The sequence below is a fragment of the Chelmon rostratus genome, chromosome 11 (assembly GCF_017976325.1).
Source record: "Chelmon rostratus isolate fCheRos1 chromosome 11, fCheRos1.pri, whole genome shotgun sequence".
In the NCBI taxonomy this organism is placed as follows: domain Eukaryota; kingdom Metazoa; phylum Chordata; class Actinopteri; order Chaetodontiformes; family Chaetodontidae; genus Chelmon; species Chelmon rostratus.
Genome location: NC_055668.1, coordinates 7,291,788 through 7,305,794, shown reverse-complemented (window position 1 = coordinate 7,305,794; position 14,007 = coordinate 7,291,788). Strand labels below are relative to the sequence as shown.

Here is a 14,007-nt window from a genome sequence, read left to right as displayed (position 1 = left end):
TGTTGCAATTCAACAATATTCATGTGAAGATCCTCAAAGGTGTACCGTACATGAAAACCAGTCCCTGTTGAAGGATACATCTGCATGCATGCTCCTTCAATATTAATGGACAAATTGTCATCACTGTATAGGTCATCACAAAGTAAACACCCTAATGTTGCCGAAACTCTCTCATTGTCCTGCTGGTGTCTTTGGCAGTGTGTTGTTGTTAATTAAGCCCTGATTGTCCATTAATTAAAGAGGCGTCAGTGAGTGTAATTAAGGGAGTCCGATCGCTAATTAAAATGTAGCCTGCAGTCATACGCATAGCAAATTATTCAGCTGCTAGGCAGAAAAGGAAGCGAGAACCCATCACAGAGAGCAGGACAGTGGAATGGAGAAATAATAAGGAGAGAGAAATGCAAGACGCAAGTGTGGCGCTGCTAATATGTTGCTGCGTTTTCCACTCGGTCCTGCTCTCTTGTAGCTATTCCTCAGTTGACTTCATTCATAGTGCAGCCAGCAATGCAATGCATACTGTATGTGACTCCGTGCTCAGTGGACAGACGCTGTTACCCCTCTGACCATTTTTCAATAAATCGGACCACCCAGGCTTACAGTTCTGTAATTGGCCCCAATGTAGCCTTGGTCCAACCAGTGTTTCCATGGTGACAAGAGGCCACCTGCTGCGTCCTCCTGGAGGTGTCCAGCGAGCCGATGAATTTGGCTGCGGTGCTCAGTGCCAGGATCGGCCCACTCAAATCTAAGCGCACCCCACCACCGCTTCTGCAGCCTTTTACATTCAGCACCTATGCATACACAGCGAGCGCCTCTGATATCTCATTTCAAAACAATATTCTCTTTTCTGCCACTCTGCAGTCAGACCAGAGCTGCAGTTCAATAGACAAGGCTAATATATTTGCTCACCATCTTTTAATGTGCTCTGCTCAGGCCAGAATTGATTAGTTCAGCTGGCCCCAGCTAGACACTTCTCCACATCTTATATCACCTACCTTTGTCTGCGCAGTTGCTAATCAATGGGCCTCTGAGATGCCTGCCTACCATGTCCCCTTAATAATTAAATACCTGCAAAACCTTTGTTCCTCTAATGGCCAATTAACCAGTTTCTAGCATTTTTAGTCAGGGTACTGAATAATTGATCAGCTCTTTAAAAATCAGCCAGAGTTTTAGCCGGGCTCCCGGCTTCACGCATTCATCACCCATCGCCGCTTTTTGTCAGAAAAGAGACGTCACCATTTTTCTTTTAGCTGAGTGATGTTTTGGAGCAGTTGGAAGGCAGCTTGTGTGAAGATGCTCTAGGGGTGGGGTGGATGTTCTTATTACTATTATCATTAATATTACAATTACTGTTATTTTTTTTCCTCTGATTCATATCTCTTGTTGGGTGGGGGGCATTGTTAAAAGAGTTGAGGCCAAAGGATATTCAGAAAAGTTTTTCCTCTCTCCCCTGTCCAGGTGTTGGCAGTGGACCCTGACAATGGGGAAAATGGGACAGTGATGTACAGCATCAGTCCAGAAAACCCCTTCTACACCATCAACAGCAGTACAGGGAAGATCCGCACCAGCGGGGTAACCCTGGACAGGGAGAGCTCCAACCCCAGGGACGCCGCACTCATGAGGACCATCATCATCTCAGTCGTCGACCGTGAGTAATGTGTATATGTGCAGTGGGATGTCAGTTTACGCTTGTATTTGCCTTTCGCTGTGTAAATTCGCCTGACTCATGAAACACCTAAACCATCTGTAAGCAAGTTTAAATAGCTTTATATCATCCTCAGCAGAGAGCTTTCAATTCTGAGCGATTGGCCTCTTTCTTCAAGCCTCATTCCTCAAGTTTTATGTTGACCATGAAACTTTTTACTGTGGCTAATAAACTCCTCTGACCGTGAGATATGGGGTGTGTGTGTGTGTGTGTGCGTGTGTGTGTGTGTGTGTGTGTCTGTATATGTCCCTCTGGCTCCCTCTTTAGGCGGCACACCTGCACTGCGTGCATCAGCAAGCACCACAGTGTTTGTCAACCTGCTGGATCTCAATGACAACGACCCAACCTTCATCAACCTGCCCTTTGTGGCTGAAGTGCCGGAGGGACTGACCATTGGATCCTCAGTTTTTAGGGTAAAATATAAGACTATATTTAATGATGATTGCATTTAAAATAATAATAATAATAATAAAAAGAAAAGGATTCAAAATTTTTAAATGTTCCTTTTAAGGGTGCAAATTCTCTGAGCCAAGCAGTTTTAGGGGAATGCTGGCCATAAATGATGTTCTGATGGGATATTTCTAAAATATGACTTCTGGAAATACTTCATGATAATTGCTGTGTCATTAAAACAAAACTTTGTTATAACACTTGGTCGTTCTCTCCCTCCCTTTCTGCTCTAGGTCCAGGTGGAGGACCCGGATGAGGATAAGAATGGCTTGATTACGATGGCATTACAGATGGGAATGCCTCGACTCGACTTCTACCTGAACACCTCCACTGGCATTCTCACCTCCACGGCGGTCCTGGATCGTGAGCAGATTGGACAATACCATTTGAGAATCATTGCATACGACGCAGGGAGGTTCCCTCGCACGTCCACGTCTACCCTCACTGTCACAGGTGAGAGTCTGCAAATGTGGCTGATGATGATGAGAAAAGTGGGTTTGATTTCCCTTTGCTCTCTCTGAAAAGACTCCTCGTAGGAATCCGCCATGCCACGGTATGATTGGATTTGCGTGACATGAAGAGCTACTTCATTATGGCAGATAGTAGTTAACCGCTGACTTCTCAGGAATCTCCTGAGAAGGATGCTACCACCTGCTGGTGGGATGTGAAAAACCCTATACGAAGACAAACAGTCTGACTGATGTGAACTTCATTAAAAAAGGAATGGAAAAACTGAATAAGGTTTTCTGGTATTTCTCAAATGGATCAGATGAGTCATAGGCATCAAAATATTTTGAATATTTCACACTTTGAAGTTTCACATCCTTCACAGGGAAGTGAGGACCAGGGCTGCAAAGTTTTACTAGACTCCCAATCTGATTTAACAATAAAACAGCACTCTCTATTCACTGCACCACCCTGCTGCCTTATTTGTCCTCATGTACATGTATCTGTGTGTCCTCATGTCTCTCTGTCTGTGTGTTTGTGTGCGTGGGTCAGTTCTGGATGTAAATGATGAGACGCCCACCTTCAACCCTCGCGTGTACAATGTTTCCCTGAAGGAGAGTGTCCCTAGAGACCACATTGTAGTGCGCCTCAGCTGCTCTGACAACGACGCCGGCCTCAACGCCGAACTTAGCTACTTCATCACAGGTCAGAGGTCACAGTGGGGGTTGTTTTTGTGTGTGTGGGCTACAGTGTTGTACAGTTACGGGGACTACAGTGTGTGCACGTACAGTACCTTTGTCCATCCATCCATCGCTGTGTGACTGTGTGTATGAGGCGAGCTCCCCTTGCATGCTTGTTTTGCTGTTATAGCTGTGCTGTGTGTATGTGAATGGTGTGTTTCGCTAACATGCTGTAAATTAATTCTGAAGTGTGTTTGTGTATTTTTAGGTGGTAATCAGGACGGTAAATTCAGCGTGGGTTTCAGAGACGGGATTGTTCGGACGGTGGTTGGCCTGGACAGAGAGACCCAGGAAGCTTACAACCTGGTTGTAGAAGCTATAGGTGTGTCATGGATTCATACCTTTGCATAATGATAGAAAAGCTTTATCATGTTTTATCATCCTCATTACACAGTCCGTGTGTGTATTTGTGATAATAGGACTTGTTTTCTGACTTGTTTTGTTTGTGATCTTCAAAGCTGCTCCTTTGTACTTTTGTGCGACAATTATGAAAAAGAGCGATGCCTGCACATCTGCAGTGATTTCAGACTATTGCTCAACTGCCTTTGTTCCTGTTTGAAAAGAAAGAACAAAAACTCTGAGGTTTTCCTGTTTTGGAAACCACTGAGTCAGACTGGCTTATCTGCAGAGGGGGCCAGAGACACAAGAGAGGGGAGAGGAGGTAGAGATAATGTAAAACTGTGCAAGAGAACAGAATCACACACACTGTCCCAATTCACGAGCAGCTGAAAATTACCCAAGTTTCACGGTTGTCCTGGCGTCAACCGTAAAATTAGCATGAACCTGACTGGTTGCAGCGGATGTGTTTATGCATGTGTCTGTTTCTGCACGTAGACAACGGCCCAGCGGGCAGCCGCAGGACGGGCACAGCCACTGTATTTGTTGAGGTGCAGGATGTTAACGACAACAGACCCATCTTCCTGCAGAACAGCTATGAGATCAGCGTACTGGAGAGCGTGCCTCGAGGAACCAGCATCCTCCAGGTAGAAAACACACACTGCTAAACACATGTAGCAACAAACTGCACTTTTGGCAGTCAAACTTAAAACATCGCTTTATTTCAATTACAGAACACAAAGAATCAGTTACAGAGTGGTCTCTTTTTTGGCTCAGGTTGCATTTGTCTTGTCAGTATTGGTGTTCATCATGTTTGAGACCTGCATGGAATCATTCTCTAAAATAATGCCTTGCATCTTAACACACATGAATGGAATGCTACCCCCCACCCACACTTTGAATGTGATCGGACAGCATTTGTAAAACTTAAGTTTGGCCTTAAGAATAAAGGTCATTCTCTGAACTAGTGCCTTGCTGCAAGGTTTTTGAGTGTTGAATTATTGTTCACTATGCTTGTTTAGTTGCTTTTGTACTCCTTGGCAAAATTTAAATGTAATCAAATCAGATCCAATTTATTTCTGTGCAGAATGTGAGATTTGATGATGCATCAAATCCTTGCTGAGAGAATTGTCATCAAAATGAGTTGTTGTTGGATCAAATCATTTTTCTCTCTAGTGAATGTGGTGCAGAGCTGTGCTGAAAAGGAGCATCCATGCACAACAATGTTACCTGCTCTAGAGGGTGAAATGATCAGTCACAAAAAATGTGTAAACCATGCTGCAATGACTTTTTGATTGCCTAATTTGAAGCACTTGTTTTGTTGCAAACCTAATCCAAGTAGCATGCAAAGTATGTTTTCATGTCCTCCAACCGCCCATACCCTTAGACCATAAAGTAAACAGTGTGTCACTTGTATTGGGGAGCAGTCAGTCGGCCCTCAGCCTGGCCTTCGAGTCAGATTTCGGTGACATAGTCAAAGAGGCAAGGCATAGTGAGGTGGGGCTCCATGTTGGCCTCTGGCTGGGCTGTCTGTCGGGCTGCAGGCTGGGAAACATGTATGCTCTCGCGCTCTTGCGGCCTGCGATAGGGCGGTCGTCTGAAGGAGAGGTTGTATGATCGCCGATAGGAGCCCAGCCTCTTCCACACCTTGAGCTGGGGCTCGCTGTTCTGGCTTCTGCCGCGGGTCAAGCTCTCCCCTGGGCCACAGCTCGCCTCCGAGTCCCCGTCCTGTTCCGAGGGCCGGCACACGGCCAGGAAGGCCGCTAACCCTGCCAGCAGCAGTGATAAGCCCAGGACCACCATGATGGTGACTTCGGGGTCATAGTGGTCTGAAGAAAAGGATGGAGGCTGTGAGATGGTCGGAGGGATGGCGCTGGCTGTCGGGTTGGACAGAGGGATGTTTTCTGTGTTGGGGGTGAAGGTGAAGTTGGAGCCTGGCTCAGTGGTGTTCATGTTGTCTCAGCCCTGGAAGGAGAAAGCGACATTAGATTGGTATGTATTGTGTGTGCAATTGTGGTCAGCCCCTGCTAAAGTGCCGCAGCAGGTCCCTGTCTCACTAACCAAGCTGAGTAGGTTCATTTTCACTTTACTTGGATCATCCACTCAAAGACTTGTGATAAACATACACACATGCACAAGTATGTTCTGAAACGCCTGCATGCACATGCAGATGTGGGGATGTGGTGTTTGGCATTTGCAGCAATTATGTAGCTATTAAATCAAGGACTACAAAACAGTCAATGCTTGACAGGCTTTCTTCAATGTAAAACAAATTGGGTTTATTAAAATGCCCCTTGTAAAATGCAAGGCACCCACCTCTTCTACCCCGGTCTCCAATTATCCCCCCCTCTCATTCTGCGCGCCCCCATCTTCAGCATAGTAACATTTGTAAATGTCATCGTCCTTAATTCAGCGGAGACAAAGCATGGCTTATCGGTTTAAGGGAAACACATTGGGACGTGAAATTATTTTTAAGACCAAATGCCAGGAAAGCTGTGAAAAGGCCAGTGGAGCAGGATGGCTCGTTAGAGAGTCAGTTCATTAGTCAGCGCCTCCAAGCACATATGCCACACACATACACACACGCACACACACACAACTACTCAAACACAAACTTTCTTTCTCACCCGCACATACTGTAGACTGTACCGCACATATTCATGATTAGGCACGCTGCTCTTAAGCTTGGCAGCTTAGCTGTAAGGTGCTCTCCCCCTCTATCACCCCACATTGTTGCAGATCTGACTGCTCAGCTAGTTTGGACACAAACTCGTTTCTTAGCTGCTTTACAAGCACACTTTGTCTAACCTATTCACATTTGTAAAGTTTGTCCAATTACGCGCTCGCAAGTTCTCCAGTTTCTTAGTAGCATACTTTCAAATGTTTATTAGATTTTGTTTCCCCTTTTATTGCCTTTTGAGTGCTCTCTGATTTATGGTATTTTTCAGCATGTTGTATATTCTCTACTTTATCTGCATAATAGAGGAAAGAAATGAATGGGGATGCAGCAACAACTCATGTACATGTCAGATGTGCAGCCTCTGCTAATATTCAAATCTACCTTCCAGATAAGTCCTGACCATACTAAAACCAGTGCATGCAACAGTCTCCACATTCTCACTTAGACAATGTGCAGTTATTCAAGCACATGTCAAGCGGCTCACTCGCCTTTGAAGAGTTTCACTCCAAAGTGAGGCTCCGCAGCAGACGTTAACCACGTATTGTAAGAGATATTAATGGGATTATTAGCAATCTTAGCACCTTAACAGTTGAAAGAATTAGATGATGTTTACGCACACAATGCTAAGCAATCAACATTTGAATCTTTGGTCATTTGGAATAAAAACCCTTCAAAAATGTATACTCACACCCACAGTTTGGAAACTCTTTAAAACAGCACCTCGCTTAATTCCAGTAACTGAGGTCAGACCTGTTTCTTGGCTCCACACACTTGTTTTTCCCCCCTTAAACTGCTGCTTTCCCAGAGACACAGGCGACAACGCTGGGGAGGAAGAGGGGAACGAGGAGGAAAAGGGGGTAAAATGTGGGGAACAGCGTTGCAATTTAAATACCTCGCTGTTGCTTTAATCCCAAGGAGCCAAAGACAATAGTGTGTTTTCTGAGCCACGCAGAGGCTTAGTAAATAATCTGTCAATGTTTACACTCCACATGCTTACACTTACAACATCTGGCTCGCCAATGTAGTCTTACACTATATGCACCCCTTTTATGGCCTAAGTGGTGCAGTCCGCTGTGTAATACCCTATTCATCACTCACCAATCTGACCCCCCAGCCTCTGTTTTCTCCCGTCGCCCCCTCCCCTCTCCTCCTCTTTCTCCTCTTCTCTCCACATCTCTTTATAAAGCTAATGAGACTGAAGTTGGGCCCCTCTTCACAGGGGGAGCGAGAGGGAGCAAAGCAGGACACACAGGGCAGGAGAGGGAGGCCGTGAGAGTGTGTGCGTCTGAATTTGAGCGTAAGCGAGCGCGCGTGCATGTGCTGGAGTGCCTTGAGTGTGTGTCTCTGTATTGCACTTGAATATGCACTTTGTAGGCACCTCCACAGGTTTTGACACATCCACAGAGGAGCGGGGTGTGACATGAAGTCAGCCTCATCCAGTGCCAGCGGCTCTGTGCCTCTCTGGATTCAGAAGTCAGTCTTATGACATGGCCCATTCACCAGCAGCCCAGCATGCTCCTCTATTTATCTGTGTGTGCTGTGGAGCCGTGCTGTCTGTGCTGGGTTTGGGTTTTCTGGCTGCTTTTGGCTATCGGCCTGAGACAGAGAGAGAGAGAACGAGAGAGAGAGAAAGAGGTTCTGCCATTACAGACTTACTGCCAAGCCATGTTGGGGTTGTTGTGGCAACAAGACACTGGGCACCAGTGGATGTGTGGTGAATGAGGAAGAATACAGATTTATCCATCTGTTTGCAAAAAAAAAGTTTTTATGAAATGTGCTGTCTATCATGTGACTTAATGGGGATAAACACAGCGCAGAGGGTAACACTGAACATTCAGCTGACCATCAGGTAGCCAAATCCAACTGCTCAATCCTCACATTCTCATTGACTTGACTTTACTGTCAGACTGTAAAGTGAAAAAGAGGCTCTGATTTTGTAATGGAGCCAGTTGTAAAGGGAGTTTGTGGCCTTGCTGCACCTTGTGGATGGAATTTTCTGTGACTTGACTGCACCTAGTGGGGGCTTCAGGGTCGTGGTCAGGTAAAGGGGTCGTCTTGGGGCCAGCTCAGGATCCAGGTGAAGGGGGAGGTCTGTTTTGCTATGCTGCAGTAGAATGCAGCTGTTGGGTTGTTCAGGGAGAACTGCGCCCCTGGGGAGAGAAGCTCCGTTGCTGAGGCGACCAAGGGCATAGGTGATAAACTGTGCTGTCCTCCAGACATGGCGGGGCAGACTGTCTCCTGTTAGAGGAATGTTTTGATGGCGACCTAAAGATGCTTGCAATGTGAGCTGGGGAACGTGGACAAGCATAGTTATTTGTTTTAGGTATGGAGAGCCAATCACACGTATTCTTATTACCTGAAGAATGACCATAATTTGGCATGAACCAGATCTAGCACTCCCAGCTAGAATAAAGGACGGATGACAGGAAGCATCCCTCAGAATTGAGGTGGTAAGCAATGTTCACACTGTGTTGAAAATCTCTTTGTTCTCCTTGGCCGAGCATCAATAAACCTTCCCGCATTAAGACATCGAAGTCTCCGGGCAGCTTTCCTTGGGGAGCACGAGTAGACCAAATACAACGTTTCCTTCACACCTGAGAAGTTATCTCCTGCATGAGTACAGACTTTCTGCTTGTGTTTGTCTGTACAGGTTCAAGCTACAGACGCAGACCAGGGGGAGAATGGCCGAGTTCTGTACAGGATCCTCACTGGTGGGTGCTGCTGTGCTCTAATTTTCCTCCCAGATGGTCCTTACACATGGTGTCCTTGCTCAGAAACAAACTCACTAAAAGAACAGGCCCTCAAGATGCACTAAATTGACCCATTAAATGTGGTTAATCCAGTCGTTCCGGAATGGGTGACGAAAGCAAGATCCCCAAGAAAGAGTCTCCATAGTTGTAGCGATTCAAGCTTTTGTGTTAAAATTTTGCCAATGGGCTGGTATGATATTCCAGCGATGTTTCCAGTGCAGCTTTCTTGTGTAGAAGCAGTCAGTGTGTGTGCGGCAGCTCTTACCACAGTGAAAATACCAGTAATGACAGGTTCTTTAAATGTTAACATGCACTGCAAGCAGCTGAAATTATCTAGACGCAGAGACTAGATGTTTTGCTAAAAAGTGAATTTCTGACTGTCTCACTTTCCCCTCTCACTCTCTTACTCTCTGTGTGTGTGTGTGGCTGTGAATGCATGCATGCAGGGAACAGCAACAATCTGTTCAGCATAGACAGGCAGAGCGGGCTGCTGACGAGAGGCCTCAGGGCTCTGGACAGAGAAACCAGCAGCTCCCATGTGTTGGAGGTGGAGGCCTACAACAGTGACGAGGGCAGCATGAGGAGCTCTGTGAGGGTGAGGGAGAGGAGGGTAGCTGGAGAGGGATGGGGAAGATGCTGTGACATGTGCAAGTTTCATCCCAGTGCTTTATACTACCATATGTAGCTTACCATACGTGAAAGTAGTCTGTTCTTTTTATTATAGAGCCTGAAGATTTATACATTTATCCACGCAAAAATGGACAGTCTCATCAACCAGTAATATATTTTGTCTAGAAATGTGGACTCTGTGATCTCATTTCCAAGATAAAATAACCAAGAGCCTTTGCCAAAGACAGTTTTCCTCAAACATAATATGTATAGTTGATACAGGAACACCTTCCCCTGCAGGTGATCATATATGTGGATGATGCCAATGACGAGGTGCCGGTGTTTACCCAGCAACAATACAACCGTCTGGGCCTTAGGGAGACCGCCGGCATCGGCACGTCGGTGATCGTGGTGCGTGCCACAGACCCCGACTCTGGTGAGTCCAGCCGTTTGATGGCAGTTCTTGCTGTCGACCCTTCAGTGGCAGGTTTTTATCCGCCGTATCCAAAACAGAAAGAGGCATTTAGCTGACTTTGCACATCTGGTGTGGGTCAGTTGTTTGCACTAGTGGATGCCACTCCAGAGAATATCAAATTACTTCACCAACATTTTATTACTGTGTTATGACACACTCACAAAAAATGTACTGTAACTGGCATTTAAATCTCTACTTCTGCTCCACAGTACAGACTTCCTCTATTCACTTCCCATGCTGTAAAGTGTCTCTTGGACACCTCAAGCCACTGTGACATACATTTTCCAAAACATTACAGCAGGCCTGAAGCTGAAATAAACACAACATCGCCAACAGCACGTTGTGTTGACGACAGTGTGAAATAAAAGAGAGACTGGAGGAAGCTTTTCAAGCTAATTATCCAAGTAACTATTAATTAATAGCAGTTTAAAAATGCACCTTTTGAAGTTGTTATTATAAATGTTCCCCCTCCTCCCCGCTCAGGTGATGGTGGAGCCGTTGCTTACGCCCTTGTGTCCGGCTCAGACCGCAAGTTTGAGGTGGATGTGAGCACTGGCCTGGTAACCACTGTGGACTACCTGGACTATGAGACCAAGACCACCTATCTGATGAACATCTCGGCCACTGACCAGGCCCCGCCGTTCCACCGAGGCTTCTGCACCGTCTACGTCACATTACTTAACGAGCTGGATGAGGCCGTGGCCTTCTTCTCCGCCAGTTACGAGGCTTCGCTACGTGAGAACATCGCCACGGGGACGGAGGTGGTCCAGGTGCAGGCCCAGTCGGCCGACAACTTGAACCAGCTGACTTACCGCTTCGACCCTGACACGTCGCCTGCCGCGCTGGCCCTCTTCAAGATTGACAGCGTCACGGTGAGCTGGGGAGCAGTGGAGGAAAGGTCACCGGCGATATGAGCGCAACGTGCATGCCTCGTTTTCTGTACACTTCAAAGACTACACCCACCTTCTGTCAAATATGTCCCATCCATTAACCGCAGCGTGATTCAATAACACCTCTTCCTCTGTGATTTGAGCCAGCACTCTCGTTTGCTGCATGACTGTAAGATGATCAAACAGCTCTTCTGCTTTGAAGTCATTTGATAGACCAAAAGTGGGGATTTTTTTTTCTTGATTTTTATGATACGTCAGTCTTTCTCTACCTCTCTCCTCGCTTCCTGTATGTCACATTACGGAGATTTCTATCATGCATGGGATCTTCATGGAGGTGGAGATTCATGCTGATGTGTGGTGTTTTAGGGCCGCATCACAGTGACGGGCCTGCTGGACAGAGAGAGGGGGGACATGTACACCTTGACTGTTGTGGCTGATGATGGAGGACCTAAAAAGGACTCCACTGTGGTATGCTTCACTCTGAATTGTGTTCACGTATCTATCTATTGGGTCCAACATCCTTTTTATCACAGTGTGTGTCGTGTCTGTTCTGTTGTTGAAAACTTAATGGCATTCCTCTTTTATTCATTGCATCTCTCATGGGAAGTGCAGAAGGTAAGACTTGCTGCTCCTTTTAAAGACAGCGTGAGGTCACCTGCAGTATCTCAGTGTTTTTAGGTGTATTTGATTCATCTCAAAGGTGAGTGTTACACCAATGCGACAAGTTATTTGTTGCCAGATTAAACTTGATCATATCTCTTGGCAGGTTTCGATCACCATTCTGGACGAAAACGACAACAGTCCAGAGTTTGACATCACGTCTGATACTTCAGTGGACATCGCAGAAAACACACCCATGGGGAAAAAAGTGGCCATGGTGCTGGGAAGGGACAAAGATGCTGGACTGAACGGACTGGTGAGGATAAAGAGAGAAGGTGGACTCTCTCAGATTACAAAAAAAACATAATCTCAGACTGAGGTTTAAAGATCGCATGTGTGGCATTTAAACATCAACCAGCAGTATCACCACTGTCTCACCGGGCATCAGAACAGTGAGCGTGACATTTACAAGCCTGACTCACTTTGGTCTGTGTGCCTTTTCATATGACGTGAGCACTCTAAATGATCACTTCAGCAGATTACAGTGTTACCAGTCCAGTGAGGCGTGCCTCATTTCACGTCAGCTCGCTCTGATTTTGACATCTCAGCACAGTGGGACACGGAAATTGCAAGCAATGCATTTTTCTGCTCACTACTACCTACCACACACGCTGCAGACTGCTGCACATTGTTGTGAACAGTTTCTTTCACTCTGTTTGTGCTAATTAGTCTCCCCGCCTGCCCATCCCCCTCCTGCCTCACAGTTATGATTTCATTTTCTTTTTTAATCATAAATTTAGTGCCGTTTCTTGTCTGTTTGTTCATGCTCGGGCCTGTAACTCTGCAGGGGTCTTGGCTGTGCCATTGATTCTTTAGCATATGCTGTGATTTATTCAAGATTTAGAGCCTGCACAGCCAAGTACAACTATTAAACTATTTATACGTCATGGTTAACTTTGTGATTAAAGTTTCTGACTGCACCTGAGCTGTTGTTATATTGTGATATTTCCACTCTTTCACTGTCTGTCTCTATCTCACCCTTTCTCCTTGTCTCATTCTGACTCATTTCTCTCTCTCAGGTCAATTTCACTCTGGTGGCAGGGAACATGGAGGATGTGTTCAAGATCAAGACAGTGAACCACACCTATGGGGAGGTTTATGTCAATGCTCCCCTGGACAGAGAGTCAGTAGACCGCTACTTACTGAAGGTCAGGCAGCAATCCACATGTAGTTATGAATTCTTTCACCATATATCTATATGGCCATATGACACTTCTTTTACGCTACAGCAACCCTGACTCGATTTCTAACCTCAGCACAGATTGCAGCATTGGACGATACAAATCATGTGTGGCCATTTTTGTAGGTTTTGAACTGATCCGTATTATGAAAATATAATTCATTCAGTGTTTTTACATAAAAGAAAGCACACTGCATCGTGCCTCCTTACAAAAGACAGAAGTACATTTAATCTCTTTGTTCCCTGTGTGTCCGAGTGTACAGACAGACTTACATGCTAGTACCCACTTCATGTGTATGTTGTCACAGGTGCGTGCCGTCGACAACGGCTCACCTCCCAGACACACAGACCACTCCCTCACCATCAACATCCTGGACGTCAATGACAATGCACCTGTTATTGAAAGCCAGAGGGGCTACAACGTCAGCATAAGCGAGGTAGGGAGGCCCTCGCTCACCACATGCAGCATGATGGTCATTTTATTTCTGCCTTTGGCTTTGCACATTTCTGTAGTTGTGTGTGTATCTTATTCTTGAACTGAACATGGTCATAAGCATAAGTGATGATTTTCTGGTTGCACAACAATCATTTTTAGATATTTGCTCACATTTTTGTGATTATTTTGCTGTTACCAATCAATAATGAAGCTTATTTTATCATGCAAATTGTAGAATGTTGGAGGTGGTACATCAGTCCTCCGTGTGATGGCTACCGACCGAGACATCGGTCCCAACGCCATGCTGTTTTACTACATCACTGCCGGAAACCAGGACCTGACCTTCCGCATGGACCGCGTGACCGGAGAGATGGTGACACGGCCGGCCCCTCCCGACCGAGAGCGTCAGCAAGAGTACCGGCTCACTGTCACCGTGGAGGATGACGGCACGCCACCGCTGTCGGTAAGATACAAGGAACATCAACTGCAACAAGTGGAACACTTCAAAATATATCTCAACATGTCAGATAAAAAACTGATTTCATTTGGGGGATTCGGCATCCCTACTTACTCTGGAGCCCTCTTTTGGTCAGAAACATACAATAATACCTGAAAGTCTGGGTTTTCTTGGCACCTGTTCTGCCTCTTTCCA

At 46.0% G+C, this 14,007-nt stretch overlaps 2 protein-coding genes across 3 annotated transcripts in view; one reads left to right on the top strand and one right to left on the bottom strand.

Moving 5' to 3' along the window:
- Positions 1-14,007, top strand: part of cdh23 (cadherin-related 23) — a 141,826-nt gene that overhangs the window by 97,980 nt on the left and 29,839 nt on the right. Inside the window, exons 21-36 of one of the 2 annotated variants that reach the window (XM_041947075.1) lie at positions 1,456-1,645; positions 1,970-2,115; positions 2,386-2,605; positions 3,152-3,304; positions 3,548-3,661; positions 4,174-4,322; positions 9,006-9,066; positions 9,552-9,700; positions 10,015-10,150; positions 10,673-11,061; positions 11,446-11,547; positions 11,692-11,694; positions 11,846-11,995; positions 12,759-12,887; positions 13,228-13,356; positions 13,591-13,818. In XM_041947075.1, the coding sequence (XP_041803009.1) occupies positions 1,456-1,645; positions 1,970-2,115; positions 2,386-2,605; positions 3,152-3,304; positions 3,548-3,661; positions 4,174-4,322; positions 9,006-9,066; positions 9,552-9,700; positions 10,015-10,150; positions 10,673-11,061; positions 11,446-11,547; positions 11,692-11,694; positions 11,846-11,995; positions 12,759-12,887; positions 13,228-13,356; positions 13,591-13,818 (2,448 nt within the window). Of the gene's footprint in view, positions 1-1,455; positions 1,646-1,969; positions 2,116-2,385; positions 2,606-3,151; positions 3,305-3,547; positions 3,662-4,173; positions 4,323-9,005; positions 9,071-9,551; positions 9,701-10,014; positions 10,151-10,672; positions 11,062-11,445; positions 11,548-11,691; positions 11,695-11,845; positions 11,996-12,758; positions 12,888-13,227; positions 13,357-13,590; positions 13,819-14,007 lie in introns of both variants that reach the window. The other variant, XM_041947076.1, reaches the window with a different exon arrangement.
- LOC121613599 (uncharacterized protein C10orf105-like) lies at positions 4,995-5,628 on the bottom strand. The gene has a single exon (XM_041947079.1). The coding sequence runs from the start codon at positions 5,626-5,628 to the stop codon at positions 5,131-5,133; it is 498 nt and encodes a 165-aa protein (XP_041803013.1). The 3' UTR covers positions 4,995-5,130.